This window comes from Coregonus lavaretus (genome assembly GCF_964263955.1).
Source record: "Coregonus lavaretus genome assembly, chromosome: 3".
Taxonomy (NCBI): Eukaryota; Metazoa; Chordata; class Actinopteri; order Salmoniformes; family Salmonidae; genus Coregonus; species Coregonus lavaretus.
Window position 1 is genome coordinate 51890614 of NC_139990.1, and position 17904 is coordinate 51908517.

Consider the following 17904-nt stretch of genomic DNA (forward strand, 5'->3'; position numbering starts at 1 on the left):
ACCTCCAATTGACTCAAATGATGTCAATTAGCCTATCAGAAGCTTCTAAAGCCATGACATCCTTTTCTGGAATTTTCCAAGCTGTTTAAAGGCACAGTCAACTTAGTGTATGTAAACTTCTGACCCACTGGAATTGTGATACAGTGAATTATAAGTGAAATAATCTGTCTGTAAACAATTGTTGGAAAAATTACTTGTGTCATGCACAAAGTAGATGTCCTAACCGACTTGCCAAAACTATAGTTTGTTAACAAGACATTTGTGGAGTGGTTGAAAACTGACTTTTAATGACTCCAACCTAAGTGTATGTAAACTTCCGACTTCAACTGTATCTCACTGGTCATCCCCAAAGCCAACACCTCCTTTGGCCGCCATTCCATCCAGTTCTCTGCTGCCAATGACTGGAACGAACTGCAAAAATCTCTGAAGCTGGAGACTCTTATCTCCCTCACTAACTTTAAGCATCAGTTGTCAGAGCAGTTTACCGATCACTGCACCTGTACACAGCCCATCTGTAATTAGCCCACCCAACTACCTCATCCCCATATTGTTATTTATTTTGCTCATTTGCACCCCAGTATCTCTATTTGCACATCATCTTCTGCACATCTATCACTCCAGTGTTAATACTAAATTGTAATTATTTCGCACTATGGCCTATTTATTGCCTTACCTCCATAACTTACTACATTTGCACACACTGTATATAGATTTTCTATTGTGTTTTTGACTGTACGTTTTGTTTACCCCATATGTAACTCTGTGTTGTTGTTGTTTTTAATCGCACTGCTTTGCTTTATCTTGGCCAGGTCGCAGTTGTAAATGAGAACTTGTTCTCAACTGGCTTACCTGGTTAAATAAAGTATTAAAAATATTTAAAAAACAGCAGCTTTTTGCTGTACTCGTTGACAGTCTCTCTCTAGTCATGGTTTTAAATGTTTTGAAATCTCACAGTATCAATTTTGCTGTAGCTTTCTTTTATGCCTGCTACATTACTGCAGACACAGTAATCTGAGCCATCCGATTGGCCAGCAGTAGCCCTATAGTGCACTTGATTAGTTTGCTGGGCCCGCTGGTAAGGCAGAGGTTGTACCTTCAGACACATGAAAGGCACTTAACCCTAAATGATTCCAATGGCGGCCCTTGTGAACAGGACAAATATAAGCACCCCCTTGACTAGCAGAAGGGATGTTTGGGAACAGAGACAGAGAAAACTACATGCATAGAGCATTCTATAATGGAAAGACAGACATGTAATAACTGCTGTCCATGTAATTAATGGGTTTGTTTCATAACATTAATTGAATCATTTCCATTAATTCTAACCATCACTGTTTCGACAACCTCAGTATTACTCTCAGCCTCTTCTCTTCTTCCTCAAGAGAGGTGGGGTCCACTGCTGTGAACAAGTGATGATACTGTTATAGGAGAGAGCGAGAGAGAGGGTAAGAGGGAGTTTAACCCCCCAAAATGTCCAGTTACTAAATATTTCATCATCTTGGATCATAGTCCTACCGTCCAATGAATAGAACAGAATAGAATAGTCATATGGGTGGTACTGTACTAACTCGTGAGCGGAAGAACTCATGGTAGTATTTGGCCTCTCTCCATGATGTCATAGGTCTCTGGGTCTAGTCTGTAATGAGAGGGTGTGGGACTGGTCTCAGCAAACTTCTGTAGCAAGGGGTCTATCCAGTAACCACCCAGCTTTGGAGGCAGGATCAGGGGAAGGTCACCACCTATCTTCGTTGAGAATATTGAAAGGTCAATGTCAACACACACACAAGTGTGCACACAAATCTTGACTTTATATGTTAGGAGAAAAGCTCACCCTCAAAAGCAGAGGGAATTCACAGCACTGTTTATCTAGCCTGCTGCCCTGATGAAGGAGAGTGAAGGTAACAGTGACTGACTGATTGACTAACTGGAGAGACAACTGTTGTACACACAGTTGTAGGGGAGTCCAGAATATCCAGAATGCTGTGTTCTAATGGTCCGGTCTGCTGCAACAGGTGGAATGACAGCGTATACTGAGAGAGGAGCAATTAGGAGGGGAATGGGGATGGGTGGTAGTGGACAGGAGGGGGCACACTGCAAAAAGGGGAATAATAAAATAGGAGGGGGGGTAGAAATATGTTCATTCTGTATCTATAAATACAACATATTAGGCTCCATTTGTGCAATAAGGTAAATTGTGTCGTGGCATTGGTAGTAAAAAAAAAAAAAAGAGGATAATTTGTAATATCAATCATCAGTATTACATTTTTACATTACATTTTAGTCATTTAGCAGACGCTCTTATCCAGAGCGACCTACAGTTAGTGAGTGCATACATCTTTCATACTGATGCGCGACAAATGCCAATATCGGTCAAATGACTTGAATGAGATTTGTGCTACAAATGCCAAAATGATACCATGTGACAACAGTGAAAGGGAAACCAAACCAAAGCATGTTGTTGTCATACCTTGTCCATAGACTGGCTCACAGGGCAAGGAAACCAATGTCATTGTAATTTGGGTGAACTAACTGGCCAAGAAATACACCCATGCTAATGTAAAGCTTATGGGAGGGTCAGAATTCCAGTCGGTATCAGAACAAATTAATATACAGCCAGAATTCCAGACTCCTAAAAGATGTTGAGCAGATCGTGGTCCTGGGGAAGAATAGCAACACACACACACAGATCCGCTCAACTGAGTCTCCTACACAGACACCGTCACTAACAGCAGACTCTTGAGACCGTAACAACTGGCTCTGCTCGATAGCACATTTTCACCCTTCATACAATATAGAAATGTGTTTAGATATATTTATATTCAGAGAGATGTATCCCGTTCTCAGTTTATTGTCGATTCATTTAGTTTGGCAAACATGGATTTCTCACAATCAAAAATTCCTCATGGACAGATGTGGGCTGTTTCCAGTTCATTCCTGAAACCCACTCCCTTATTTCCTAACAATGACATGCCATCCTCTCCACTTAGTTTAACCATTAGATAGCTGTTTATGTCAGTCTTCCATGTTCTTCTTATCAATTGGTTGATTATTTACTGTAACCACAGATTCAAATTCAAATTGCATTTGATTAATACGTTTCCAACCACGCACTCACCCTGGGGACCTTGACTTGTATTCGCCCAGGAAAACGTCACTCCAAATTCCCAGAACTGTCATTGGCTATTATCCAAAACAAATAATTTTGACCACTCCCGCTACAATTTCTCACATTGCAGAGGCGCGGAAGTTGGTTTAGTACGGTACGTTATGTTGTACATTTGTGCGAAATAACTTCAAATACAGTTAGCGATCTAGTTTAAAGGACATGGTTTAGGAGCAGATGAACATTTAAAGTGTTCAGAATGGTTTTAATCCACGAAAAAAGAGCAACCGACATTAGCATGCCGATGTAACGTTAGCGTTATGCGAACCTGACTGGCTAACGTTAGTTATTTGCAGTTGCATATCTAAAGTTAAATGTATATTGTTTTGAGAAATGCAACGATACTGATTGATAGAGAACTGTTAACATTTGCTTACATTTAGAAACATTTTCTTAGGCATAGCTACCTGTTTTTATGCAATAGCTTACAATTTAGTATTGTTCAGACGTCAACTTTTACTCCACACATTAATTGTTAGCTAGCTAGCTAACGTTAACTGGAGACAGCTGGCTACCTGACAGCCATTGTAATTATCTGCTCTTGCTGAGTGTTGCCGGACTTTGGAAAGAATAGGAGATATATCTAGCTACCAATTACTTTCTCGTATTCATCCAGACAGCTAGCTAGTTATCTTACAGAAAGACACATTCACCATCCTTACCACTCCGATTTAGAAAACAAGGTAAGTTGAACTATTCTAATAGCTAGAGACAATGCCAATGAGTAACACGTTGTTGTTGAGAAGCTAGGCCTATATACCGCGCCACGGTTTTGCAAGAAGAATGGAAGTTGATAGTAAATAAAGCGTTTTCCTGTGTCTTGTCTCGTAGCAGAATGTTGGGGGAATGCGGTATGTTGGAACTAGACAGAAGAGCGCTTCGGAAACGCTCTGTGACCCTCTGCAAAGAGATGGTGGTGGACGAGCTGTTAATTCAGTCGCTGCAGGCAGACGACATTCTTACCGACAGTATGGCAGAAAGCATCCTGGTATGTTGTTCACCATGTTAAATTTCGTAGCTCGATACTACTACCAGGTGACTTATGACACTATCAACTTCCCAAAAATTTATGCATTTATGGCCCAAATGTCTTCTTGTTGATTTATGTCATTAACTTCAGTCATGTAATCAAATGTGAATGTTAGCGTAGATCAGGGTTTCCCAAACTCGGTCCTTGAAACTCGGTTTTGGGCCCCCCCTGTGTGCATGGTTCAAAGCTTGATGATGAGTTGGTTATTTGAATCAGGTGTAGTGTTAGGGCTAAAACCAAAACGTGCACCCAGGGGGCGCCCCAGGACAAAGTTAGGGAAACCCTGGTGTAGATTACCTTGTCTTTGACTTTCCATTTTTTCTAATCTCTGTTGATATCCGTTGTTCCCCAGGCGGAGCCGACCTCCCACAAGCGGGGCTGGCGTCTGCTGTCCCTGCTCCCCAAGCGTGGTCCCAGAGCCTTCAGCAGCTTCTGCTCAGCACTGAGAGACACAGAGCAACAGCACCTATGTGCACTGCTCACAGAGTCACCAGAGAGAGACAGCAGGGAGAGGGACAGAGAGAGACAGGTGAGTGGGCACTGGGTGCCACACCACACACAATAATCAGATATTGATCCAGACAGACGGGCAGAAGGACAAAGATAGAAAGGGAGAATGTAGACATGGAGGGAGAGGGTAGGTATGGAGAGAGAGAGGGGTGAGTGCCACAACCAACCTAAGCCTCAAACTGTGCCCCTTACTCAGTGTCCCCAGACAGATAGGGTGAAATACAGGGCTGAGGAGGTGAGTTCTACAACATACCCAATCCAAGCTTCAGACCGCTATGCCCCATTCACAAAGACCCCAGTCAAAAGCAGTGAGAAAGAGGGATGAAGAAAAAGAGGTGAGACTAGCCCACACCTAACCCAAGCTACAGACTAGGGTTGAATCTTTTCCTGGTATTTTACAAATGTTCCACCCCGAGGGAAAAAAAAACAACCTGTATTTCCCGCCAAAACCGGAAGTGTCATTCAAAAGCATATAAATATGTTATAAAAATTAAAACCTAATGCTACCTGAGCCTGATGAGCCATATGTTAAGTACATTTTATTAGCCCTACATTAACGACATTTAATTAACCCAAACCCCAAAAACCCCAAATGATTGTGCCATTATCTATATAATATAGGCTACTGCACATTACGCACGACAGAAAAACATTGAAGCACATAGATGTAGCTAGCTATATGCTCGCTTGGGTAAATAAATGAAACTAGCTCCAGTAGGCTAATCTTTTTGAGTGTGAACTATATTATTCTATTGTATTATATGGACTGGAATTATGCACATCGTTCAATCCATGATAAAGCAGAAGAGAACTTGCGATTCTGATGCAGCACATGCGGCCTACAAAGTATAGGCTAGTGAATTTGATTTTAATTTTGAAATATAATAGGACCTATTTGTATAATTAGTAGGCTATCGCGTATATATACCTTTCATAATATTTCCCCTAATGTTATTCTCTCTGTTGCTTCATTCCTTCCTCGCTTTCAACAGATAAATTAAATACGTTTTGTTGTCCTTATCTTCATCATTCTAATGACACCTTGAATAATATTGGACTAGAATTGGATGCAGAAGGCTTTCACTTCTCTTCACGAAGATTGAATGGTTATGGGTCTGAATAAATAACTGCTATAGCCTACCGCCATCGCGTGTTCACTCTTCTTTCAAACTACCTGTGAGTTCGATTGGCTGTTGTATTTAACATTCAGCAAAAAATAGCTTATTCGAATAGTCTATTGGTATAAGAAATGCTAAAAAGATTGTCTAGTCTAGCTTTTCCTGCATGGGACTCTAAGAGCTAAGGAGCGTTTTTTAAGGAGAGGCCAGCGGAGCACAGGTGCTTGTGTATTGCGCAAGAGACAGAGGCTATAAGTTAGAAGCTTATTATGCATAACCCACCATTAATTAGCTAAATATAAGGCTAATACTGCATTGAATGTATTCCCTGTAAGAGGTAGGCTAGGACATCTATCGCTCTCTCTATATATCACAATCTAGAACAGGATTATCTGTTTTGGATACAATTTGAATGGAGTTGATGGAGAGAAAGGGACTGCGAGAGACTGCGAGTGCGTGCACTGATTTTAAAGCAACGATATTCGGGTGATGGGCTGTTAAAAAAATCTGGAGCTGCAATAAAAACAAAAAAATTTTTTTTTTAAAACAAGGTGACCCCGAAAGCCAGATGGAGATGGGTAAATTAGACGCACATTCGGTCTTTATATTACTGTAGCATAGGCTATGCTGCAGCAAATGTAGGCCTACCTGTCACAAGGAAAAAAGTGACCATGATGAGATGATAGGTCTACATGCATTGTGAACTGCGCTCCATACTGAGATGGGCTGCCTGTCCCCACCCTGAGCGTTGATTCATCATTCAGCGGCCGTAGAGAAGCCAGATTTAGACATTGCGTGTCATTTAACAATTCCATTTCACGCCATGCTGTTCATATTAATAATTTATTATAATTTACCGGTTTCTCGCAGTTATTTATCCCGGGAAAAGGGAGTGGTTTTGGGCGGTAAATCTCGGTAACCGGGTTCCCGCCATTCAACCCTACTACAGACTGTGTCCCCCAGAGTTCCCAGATAGTCACCAGAGAAAGAAGTAGCCACAACACTCCCAACCCAAGCTACAGACTGCTGTAACAGGAAGAAAGAGGGGGATAGGGAGAGAGGTGAGAGTCATCCACCACTCCCAACCCTCCTCTGGATTTTTTGGTATTCACACTGCAGGCAAGAATGAGGCAGTAAAATCAGGAATGAACTGGTTTTACCTATAAATGTTCAGATTGTATTGATGTCAATGGTAAATTAAAACATGGTTAAATTCTCAATTTCCTTTGTCCTTCAGAGGTATGTGGACTCTCCCCTACCACTGCCCACCCAGGAGGGGAAGGTTGCAGCCAAGAGAGCCAGAACACAAGGTGAGTAGAGCAGTCATCTGAGCTGGGTGCATTCAAGATCACAGTTGTTTCATTCACAATATTTGCACGTTTCCTAGGAGATCGTGGGAAGTGGGAGGGGTTGTTTGTGTGGTTGTTTGGAAAAAATAAAATCAATGTAATTATTCTGTTTGTTGGCTTGCAACTCAGTCTTTTATAAAAAGCAATTTTTAATAAATCCAATAAAACTGTGTAAATGAAAATGTCCCTATTGAGTCTAGTTTTCTAATTGTCTCAGTGTGGGAAGAAGTGTGATATAGCCGTGGTGTGTAGTGCTACTGCCCAGCCAGTCTCTGCACCTGCAGGTACCACGCCCATGTGACTTGCTCACATAGCTGTAGTACAAAGGTTGTTACAACACCATTATATTTGCTTAAACTGTTGCTAACGATGCACTATGAACTTCCCTTTCAATGCAGAAACGTTGTGACCTTGAATGGAACCCTGCTCTGATAAGCATTCTTGTAATTGTTGGTCTCCACTAGTGTATTTTATGGTATGAAATACATGCAGGGTGTAATGTTGTCCTGATATGTGTTTCAGTGTCAATGGAGATGTGTCTGGATGCAGACAGTCCCATCACCACCCCTGTTCTTCCCTGTACACAAGACTTCTACCGCTCACGCTGCCTACAGGTACAGCGCTCACTGTTAATACAAACAGGTAAATCACCTGTCTGTACCATGTCAGTGCAAACAGGTAAAACACAGTCTCTGTCTGGTGTCTCTTACCTGAGACAATGAACGTTGTGTTAACTACTGTATATTTTTTCACTGCAAATACAACTGTTACAATACAATGCAACTTTATGCAATCCCCTAGGGCATTTAGTTTCAAGGCAGCAGCCACTGCAACATGCACCTTTGCAACAAACACATGCATGCACTTCCTGTGTCCAGAATGTGTTTCTAGCTGCTGTTTAGCTGCATTGTCCCCCAAGGTATTTCTAAGGAGCAGCAGAGCAGATCTTCCTATTCATCCACCTCAACTTGTAACAGCTGTTGAAGTGTCTCCAATCTAAACAGACAGGAGCGCATCCATCTCAGCTATTATACTTCTGCAGTATAGACAGAGTTTAGACAGTACCAGGGGAGTCCCACTGGTCCGTAGAAGACAGTGTTTGTCTAAACCACAGTCAGTTTGACAGGAAACAGAAACGGGGAGAATTCCCCCAGCCCATATGTTCAAGTCTTTGTAAACCTGCTCAGGTTGGGGATGACTCGTCTCTGAGCTCCACTGGGGTGTAAAACTGTCACTGAAGTACAGGGACAGAAACCACAACAAACAGTGCTGAGAACAGCAGCAACTTATGCACATCATTATTTTCCTTCTGTCCTCTCTTTCTCCCTTTCTCTCCCCTCCAGTCCTACAGTATGGTGTCCAGTCCTCGTGGCCAGGCCTTGGTGATCAGTAACGTGTCCTTTGACCCCTGTGCTGCTCCTGACCTGGACTCCAGGAGGGGAGGGGAAGTGGACGAGGAGGTCCTCAGGAAGGTGTTCACTGAGCTGGACTACATAGTCACCGTCCGGAGAGACCTCACAGCGCAGGTAACACACACACACACACACACACACACACACACACACAGTAAGACGGTGGTGCCAAAGGTTTAGCAGCACAACAGTGCTTCAACCAACATGGACTATATCAGTGGATCCCCCACTAGCTTCAATCAGTGACCTTCACATAGACCCGTGGGCTATTAGAGTTATGGGGTTAGCTAGTGGAGACAGCTGTTTGTAGCATTGGTCTTACCATTACCATTTGTTTACAATGCAAAGAACAAAGGGTGAATTTACACCTCTACACTTCCTCTGTATAACTAGTGGAGCTTGCACTTTGTGACAAAATGTATAAAAATAATTCTAACAGTGCTATGTAATTAGAATATAGTTTAATACTTGATTGATTGATTGATCACTCTCTCTCCCTGACAGGGCATGCGGGCGTGCATTGAGCAGTTTGGCAGACGGCAGGAGCACCAGACACTATCCAGCTGTGTGGTGTGTCTGCTGTCCCATGGAGTAGAGGGGGCTATCTACGGCACAGACGGACAGCTACTGGAGGTGTGTGTGTGAGAGTGAAAGCCTTTCGTTCAGTTGAGAGTGAAACCCTTTCTCTCTGATGATGATATTAATTTAATCTCTGTCTTTCTCTCTCAGTTAGACTGGGTGTTTGAGGCGTTTGACAACGCGCACTGTCCTCTACTGCAGAATAAACCCAAGATGTTCTTCATCCAGGCCTGCAGAGGAGGTGAGCTCACACATGATCTCTCTGCCCACACTCTCCCTCCTTCCCTTTCCCCAACCCTCCCTCGCTCTTTTTGTCTCTCCCCTGTTCTCTTCTTCTAATCCGTCTTCTCTTGGTCTCCCTCCAGAGGAGATGGACTGTGGTGTGGAGCAGTCAGACGGGCCAGAGAGGACCCAGTCTCCTGGCTGTGAACAGAGGGATGCAGGGAGGGAGGGAGAGGGGGATGGAGACACCAGGCAGACGGAGGAGAGAGGCAGGCTCAGAGTCAAACTGCCCCAGCGCTCCGACATGATCTGCGGTTTCGCCTCCCTCAAAGGTGTGTGTGTGTGTGTGTGCATGCTTACGTGTGTTGTCTGTTGGTTTATGATGTGTATATGGTGAATGTTGGAATATTTGGTATTGTGTGCGTGTTGGTCCCTACTAGGTAATGTATTGTCTGTTGGTCCCTACTAGGTAATGTAGCGTCTGTTGGTCCCTACTAGGTAATGTAGCGTCTGTTGGTCCCTACTAGATAATGTAGCGTCTGTTGGTCCCTACTAGGTAATTTAGCGTGTGTTGGTCCCTACTAGGTAATGTAGCGTCTGTTGGTCCCTACTAGGTAATGTAGCGTCTGTTAGTCCCTACTAGGTAATGTAGCGTCTGTTTGTCCCTACTAGGTAATGTAGTGTGTTGGTCCCTACTTGGTAATGTAGTGTCTGTTGGTCCCTACTAGGTAATGTAGCGTCTGTTGGTCCCTACTAGGTAATGCAGTGTCTGTTGGTCCCTGTTAGATAATGTAGTGTGTTGGTCCCTACTAGGTAATGTAGTGTGTTGGTCCCTACTAGGTAATGTAGGGACCAACTCTCCCGAATGGCGCAGTGCTAGCTGTGCCACTAGAGATCCTGGTTCAAATCCAGGCTCTGTCGTAGCCGGCCGTGACCGGGAGACCCATGGGGCGGCGCACAATTGGCCCAACGTCGTCCAGGTAGGGGAGGGAATGGCCGGCAGGGATGTAGCTCAGTTGGTAGAGCATGGCGTTTGCAACGCCAGGGTTGTGGGTTCGATTCCCACGGGGTGCTAGTATGAAAAAATTAATAAAATAATGTATGCACTCACTAACTGTAAGTCGCTCTGGATAAGAGCGTCTGCTAAATGACTAAAATGTAAATGTAATGTAGTAAATGTAAATGTAATGTAGTGTCTGTTGGTCCCTATTAGGTAATGTAGTGTGTTGGTCCCTACTAGGTAATGTAGTTTGTTGGTCCCTACTAGGCACTGCAGCCATGAGGAACACCAAGAGAGGATCCTGGTTCATCCAAGAGCTCAACTCAGCACTCCGCTTCAGAGCCAGAGACACACACCTATCAGACATACTGGTGCAGGTAAACACAAACAAACACACACCACATATCACTGTCATAGTAAGTGCATTTTCCCTCAATAAAGTAGTTATCAGCAAATTCAGTGCTAGTAACCTTTTGTAACCTCTGTCCCCAGGTGAATGGTCGTATTAAAGAAAGAGAAGGCTATGCTCCTGGCACTCCCCACCATCGCTGTAAGGAGATGTCTGAATTCACCAGCTCCCTCTGCAAAGACCTCTACCTGTTCCCCAAGTACCACCCTCAGTACTGACACACACACATTCCGGCGCACCTACATCGTCACACACACACCGCACCCACTACTGACACACACACACACTGTTATACACACTCATAGAGGATTCATTCATTCACATTTGCTGTGCAAATTCCCTCTCACAGACAAACTCTTGGAAAGGAAAATGGAACAAGTTTATGTAAATATATGTACTTGGTAATGGGCATGAAGTATACGTTACTGGTATGCAGCTTATGTGTGTACCTACCTATCAGCTAAGCTTCCTGTATGTGTATCTGTGCCAGTTATGAATGGGATTGAAATGTTCTATGAAATAATTTTAGCTAGCTAACACACCAGAGTATATTTAAATCTTTCGCTTTTAATTTCGTACTAAACAGTATCTTTTGGGTTTCAAGATGATTCTTTTTTTAAACATGTATTTTGTATGCAGATATATTTGTATCCAGTTATTTTGTATCAAATCCTTTTGAAGCTCTTTTTTGTAAGAATTTTAAAGCCCTTGTCCCCTTTTTGTATGAAAAAATGTTTATTATAACATGCATAATGTTATATGCATTAGAATACGAAATCCCCCTGACCAAATGAAGGTATGTATCCGTGTCCACCTGATGGGCAGACAGATGGCAGTGTAGAGTTGTTGGCTGATGATGCAGCATAGAGGGAGCTGCATTTCAATACCTTACCGTTTTTACCCCCTCATCCTAGTAATCTTGAGTCTTCCACTGAAGGACATTGGAACAAGTAGATATGATATTGGGAGATTCCAGTTTGTTAGCAATGATTTGATGTGTTATTGATCCAACGAGTGTAATGGAGTCATGACCATTTCTCTCACAAACAACCGTCCTCCTCCCCCCTCCAATCTCTGTACCTCCATGAGGGGCTTACTATGTAAACAAGTTAGGGCACGTCTTTACATCAAGTTGCCTTATGGCATATAGAATAATTTTTGTAACCAGACTGTTATTACTTAGATGTGATGAAAGAAATGTGTCACATTTTGGGGGGGATTAGTTACATTTATATGTAGTCACACCAATGAATTATATTAGAATTCTATGTAACTGCTTGTGATCTCTGGTCAACTTGAGATCTAAGTTATCCACTGTCAATGTTTCTTTGACCATTAAGATTTCAGTTCACAAAATGGATGTACATGGATGTTTTAAAGATATATGGATTGATTTTAAAGCAGCTACTGTATTTTCCTTAGAAATTTGATATGCAATATTCCATAGCAATGTGTGCCATGTGAAAGATGTATTAAGTATTGTCTTTAAAATACTTGGTTGATCATTTATATAAGACAATGCATCACATTCAAGTGTATGAGCAGCAATATTGATGTTTCTCAGAATGAGCAGTGTATGAATTGTATGAATGAAGCTGTTGACCAACCAATCACAGAGACAGCGCGGTGTGCCCATCTTTAAAAGGGACAGTTCCATAGAGATCCTATTAAATTAGTATTCTAATTCTATGGACAGTTCACCCCAAAATCAAAGTTTGCCAGTTTGTTAGAAGTTTTCCATTTGGTTTGAAGCCTCTAGTTCAGTTAGTTCAAACTTAATGTGTACAATATGGCAGTATCTACACAACAGGTATGGGGGGAAAGTCATATTTGTTGTTATTGTAAATGTTCAGAAAGTGGATTTTGTGGTGAAGGTGGCTATCCCTTGAAAGTGAAGTACTGATGGCTGGGGTTCACTGCCATAAGATAAGGATCTGCTGGGGATGGGGGAGAAGATGACTGTATTTATGTGGAAAACAAAGACTGCCAAATGTTCAAGAAAATAAACAACCCTCTGTTTTTTCTATGAATTGACTTTCTATGAGTTGTGTTGACATGCACTGTGTGCTGTGTGTGTGAAACTGTGTACGAGAGAGCGCTGTACATATGTACACTGCATGATATTATATTTTGATCTCTCGTTGTTGTTTGTTTATATCTGTGTACATCCTGTCCCCCTCTCAGTATACTGGTATAGTATAACTCATAACCCTGTAGTAAGGAGTATTTCATGACTATGATATGCATCATGAGTCACACACTGAGCACCACCACTGTGATAATGTTCTCTGTGTATCAGGTAGTGCCTCAGCCAGCTGTCCATAGTCATTCTGCCTGACACACATCACACACATCTCACACTCGCCCTCGGTCAGAGTGACACATTTTTCTCTGGCCACCACCGTGCAGTGAGATTAGGTTGTTATGCGGTGGCGTGTGGTCTCCAAAGCAGAGAAGAGTTTAAGGGATTGGTGGGGCCCGGGCCATTCTCTCTCTCTCTCTCTCTCTCTCTCTCCTCTCTCCTCTCTCCTCTCTCCTCTCTTCTCTCTCTCTCTCTCTCTCTCTCTCTCTCTCTCTCTCTCTCTCTCTCTCTCTCTCTCTCTCTCTCTCTCTCTCTCTCTCTCTCTCTCTCTCTCTCTCTCTCTCTCTCTCTCTCTCTCTCTCTCTCTCTCTCTCTCTCTCTCTCTCTCTCTCTCTCTCTCTCAGGGCCATGTGCCATGCTGTCTCATCAGGCTGAAATGAAAACAGGTGATTTCAGATCAGTAAACACAATAGAGAGAGAACTACTTTAGACTATTGTGATGCACCCCTACAACCCAGACTGAAAACCATTATATCAGAAGGGATGGGATAGATGGCCATGTGCATTATGGTGACGGCTACATCTGGCCTAGGGAAGTCCATTACAGATTGCTGACGGGGAAAAGGTATTTGATACACTGCCGATTTTGCAGGTTGTCCTACTTACAAAGCATGTAGAGGTCTGTAATTTTTATCATAGGTACACTTCAACTGTGAGAGACGGAATCTAAAACAAAAATCCAGAAAATCACATTGTATGATTTTTAAGTAATTAATTTGCATTTTATTGCATGACATAAGTATTTGATCACCTACCAACCAGTAAGAAATCTGGCTCTCACAGACCTATTAGTTTTTCTTTAAGAAGCCCTCCTGTTCTCCACTCATTACCTGTATTAACTGCACCTGTTTGAACTCGTTACCTGTATAAAAGACACCTGTTCACACACTCAATCAAACAGACTCCAAGCTCTCCACATTGGCCAAGACCAGAGAGCTGTGTAAGGACATCAGGGATAAAATTGTAGACCTGCACAAGGCTGGGATGGGCTACAGGACAATAGGCAAGCAGCTTGGTGAGAAGGCAACAACTGTTGGCGCAATTATTAGAAAATGGAAGAAGTTCAAGATGACGGTCAATCACCCTCGGTCTGGTGCTCCATGCAAGATCTCACCTCGTGGGGCATCAATGATCATGAGGAAGGTGAGGGATCAGCCCAGAACTACACGGCAGGACCTGGTCAATGACCTGAAGAGAGCTGGGACCACAGTCTCAAAGAAAACCATTAGTAACACACTACGCCGTCATGGATTAAAATCCTGCAGCGCACGCAAGGTCCCCCTGCTCAAGCTAGCGCATGTCCAGGCCCGTCTGAAGTTTGCCAATGACCATCTGGATGATCCAGAGGAGGAATGGGAGAAGGTCATGTGGTCTGATGAGACAAAAATATAGCTTTTTGGTCTAAACTCCACTCGCCGTGTTTGGAAGAAGAAGAAGGATGAGTACAACCCCAAGAACACCATCCCAACCGTGAAGCATGGAGGTGGAAACATCATTCTTTGGGGATGCTTTTCTGCAAACGGGACAGGACGACTGCACCGTATTGAGGGGAGGATGGATGGGGCCATGTATCATGAGATCTTGGCCAACAACCTCCTTCCCTCAGTAAGAGCATTGAAGATGGGTCGTGGCTGGGTCTTCCAGCATGACAACGACCCGAAACACACAGCCAGGGCAACTAAGGAGAGGCTCCATAAGAAGCATCTCAAGGTCCTGGAGTGGCCTAGCCAGTCTCCAGACCTGAACCCAATAGAACATCTTTGGAGGGAGCTGAAAGTCTGTATTGCCCAGCGACAGCCCCGAAACCTGAAGGATCTGGAGAAGGTCTGTATGGAGGAGTGGGCCAAAATCCCTGCTGCAGCGTGTGCAAACCTGGTCAAGACCTACAGGAAACGTATGATCTCTGTAATTGCAAACAAAGGTTTCTGTACCAAATATGAAGTTCTGCTTTTCTGATGTATCAAATACTTATGTCATGCAATAAAATGCAAATTAATTACTTAAAAATCATACAATGTGATTTTCTGGATTTTTGTTTTAGATTCCGTCTCTCACAGTTGAAGTGTACCTATGATAAAAATTACAGACCTCTACATGCTTTGTAAGTAGGAAAACCTGCAAAATCGGCAGTGTATCAAATACTTGTTCTCCCCACTGTATGTTGGTACAGCAGGGGGAATGAGGGCTTGGAGCATGTGAGGGGTTTGAAGGGATAGCCTTGCATGATTGGCTGATGAGTCGATACCTGTCACGAGGGTGTTATGTGTCACCCACCCTCCTCACGTTGCAGGGGCAGCCCCGTGGGGGGTGGCATCACCCACTAATCACCCTCACCCCTGCCTGTCCAAACAAGAACACCCCATCCAAAAACAAAGGTCTAATAGCCCACTGGTCTGGCTGGCCTGCTCACGGGGGCAAGAAGCGTGTAAGTCAGTATTGGTGTCATTAACATGAGCCCTGCTGTGTGTGTGATTAGGTGTCTGCTGTTCTAATAAAGGAAAGCGCTGCGTCTGTCGCTGCCTCATATCACTACCAGGAGTCTCTGTACAGACATCTTTCTGTTGACTGTCTTACAGGACAGGTGGAGGGATCACCACCTCTGGATCAACTGGACAAGATTGGATCTGAACAAGTGTCAATCTCAAGTGTGTGCACTGAACTGGTGTGTGTATGAGTGTGTTAGAATGCATATGTAAGAAAGTGTGTGCGCTCTTGACGTGTGTTTAGCTGAGAGTGTGCGGGTGGAAATGCTGAAGCGACCATCAAGGTTATTTTTGGGTCAGTGACAGCGTGTCAATGGCTGCAGATGCGTCGCAAAGGAAGGCTCTAAGATACCAGCAGACCCTGGTAGGTCTCTCTCTGTCTCTCTGTTCGTCTGTCCACCTCTCACTCTCTACCTGTCCGAGTGTCCATCCGTCTCTCTCCATCTCTGTCTCTGCCCGTCTGTCCACCTCTCACTCTACCTGTCCGAGTGTCCGTCCATCTCTCTCCATCTCTGTTTCTGCCCGTCTGTCCACCTCTCACTCTACCTGTCCGAGTGTCCGTCCGTCTCTCTCCATCTCTGTCTCTGCCCGTCTGTCCACCTCTCTCTTATTTTCAAATCACATTTTATTCGTCACATGCGCCGAATACAACTGGTATAGACTTTACCATGAAATGTTTGCTTACGAGCCCTTCCCAACAATGCAGAGTAAAAAAAATAAAAAATAGTAACACAAGGAATAAAAGAAGAATGGTGCTATATGCAGGGAGTACCAGTACCAGATCAATGTGCAGAGGTACGAGGTATTTGAGGTAGATACAGTATGTGCATGAAGGCAGGGTAAAGTGACTAGGCATCAGGATCGATAATAATAAGAGTAAAATAAAGAACTGAGTAGCAGCAGCAAATTATGTGTAAAAGTGTGTGAGTGTGTGTAATGTGTATGTATGTGTGTTTGTGTTGTGTTGGTCTGCGTGTGTGTGTGAGTGTATGTGTGGGAGTGTCAATGTAATGTGTGTGAGTGAGTGTGTATATGGTTTGTATGTATAGTCTAGTCAGTGTGTGTAGGGTCAGTGCAAGATAGTCAATGCAAATAGTTTGGGTACCATTAATTGACTATTTAGCGGTCAGGCTATTTAGCAGTCTTATTGCTTGGGGGTAGAAGCTGTCGCTAAGCCTATTGGTCTGAGAGCCAATGGTCCGGTACTGTTTGCCGGACGGTAGCAGAGTGAACAGTCTATGGCTTGGGTGGCTGGAGTCTTTGGCAATTTTTCAGGCCTTCCTCTGACATGGCCTGAAATACAGAGGTCCTGGATGGCAGGGAGCTCGGCCCCAGTGATGTACTGGGTTGACCGCACCACTCTATTCAGCCTCCTGAGGGGGAAGAGGCACTACCTTGCCCTCTTCACAACTGCTGGTGTGTCTGGACCATGTTAAGTCCTTAGTGATGTGGACGCCAAGAAACTTGAAGCTCTCAACCTGTTCCACTACAGCCCTGTCGATGTGGATGGGGGCATGCTCTCCCGTCTTTCTCCTATAGTCCACGATCAGCTCCTTGGTCTTTTCCCTCTGTCCGTCTCGTCGTCTGTCTCTCCATCTGTCTCTCCTCTCTCTCTCTCTCTCTCTCTCTCTCTCTCTCTCTCTCTCTCTCTCTCTCTCTCTCTCTCTCTCTCTCTCTCTCTCTCTCTCTCTCTCTCTCGCTCTCTGACCTCAATAGTGTTCTGTGCTCAGGTGTTTTGAGCTTGTCTGTTCTGCTGATGTAATGACATAAATATCTGACACTGTGGAGAACCTAGTCCTCCCTCATTCTCTCCTGGCCTGTCTTCAACTAGAGAATCTGAACGCTCATTGCTTCTTCATGTACGAGATCGCAAGGCCCACCACTCATCTATACACCGAGTATACCAAACATTAGGAACACCTTCCTAATATTGAGTTGCCCCTTTTGCCCTCTGAACAGCCTCAATTAGTCGGGTCATGATTCTACAAGGTGTCAAAAGCATTCAACATGGATGCTGGCTCATGTTGACTCCAATGCTTCCCACAGTTTTGTCAAGTTGGCTGGATGTCCTTTGGGTGGTGGATCATTCTTGATACACACAGGAAACTGTTGAGCGTGAAAAACCCAGCAGCGTTGCAGTTCTTGACACAAACCGGTGCACCTGGCACCTACTACCATATGCTGTTCAAAGGCACTTAAATGTTTTGTTCTGGCTCATTCACCCTCTGAATAACACACATACACAATCCATGTTTCAATTGTCTGTC

General features: G+C 43.8%; 1 protein-coding gene across 4 annotated transcripts; it reads left to right on the forward strand.

Moving 5' to 3' along the window:
• Positions 1 to 3217: 3217 nt before the first annotated feature.
• LOC311123710 (caspase-2-like) lies at positions 3218 to 12820 on the forward strand. 4 transcript variants are annotated; one of them, XM_084158213.1, is made up of 12 exons: positions 3233 to 3260; positions 3780 to 3846; positions 3995 to 4151; positions 4546 to 4722; positions 7059 to 7131; positions 7693 to 7784; positions 8514 to 8696; positions 9087 to 9215; positions 9312 to 9402; positions 9527 to 9715; positions 10651 to 10760; positions 10876 to 12820. In XM_084158213.1, the coding sequence occupies exons 3-12, from the start codon at positions 3999 to 4001 to the stop codon at positions 11008 to 11010; spliced, it is 1332 nt and encodes a 443-aa protein (XP_084014339.1). In that variant the 5' UTR covers positions 3233 to 3260; positions 3780 to 3846; positions 3995 to 3998; the 3' UTR covers positions 11011 to 12820. The 4 variants fall into 4 exon arrangements, with proteins under 4 accessions (XP_084014337.1, XP_084014339.1, XP_084014338.1 ...); XM_084158210.1 differs by having other exon boundaries at positions 3242 to 3260; positions 3784 to 3846; XM_084158211.1 differs by lacking the exon at positions 3780 to 3846 and having other exon boundaries at positions 3218 to 3260.
• Positions 12821 to 17904: the final 5084 nt, after the last annotated feature.

Bases quoted from the DNA above. Each gene is read 5' to 3' on its own strand.
- LOC311123710 (XM_084158211.1), top strand. From the start codon at position 3,999: ATGTTGGGGGAATGCGGTATGTTGGAACTAGACAGAAGAGCGCTTCGG. The intron at 7,132-7,692 runs GTGAGTAGAGCA...TATGTGTTTCAG, and splicing joins CAAGAGAGCCAGAACACAAG to TGTCAATGGAGATGTGTCTG. The intron at 7,785-8,513 runs GTACAGCGCTCA...TCTCCCCTCCAG, and splicing joins ACCGCTCACGCTGCCTACAG to TCCTACAGTATGGTGTCCAG.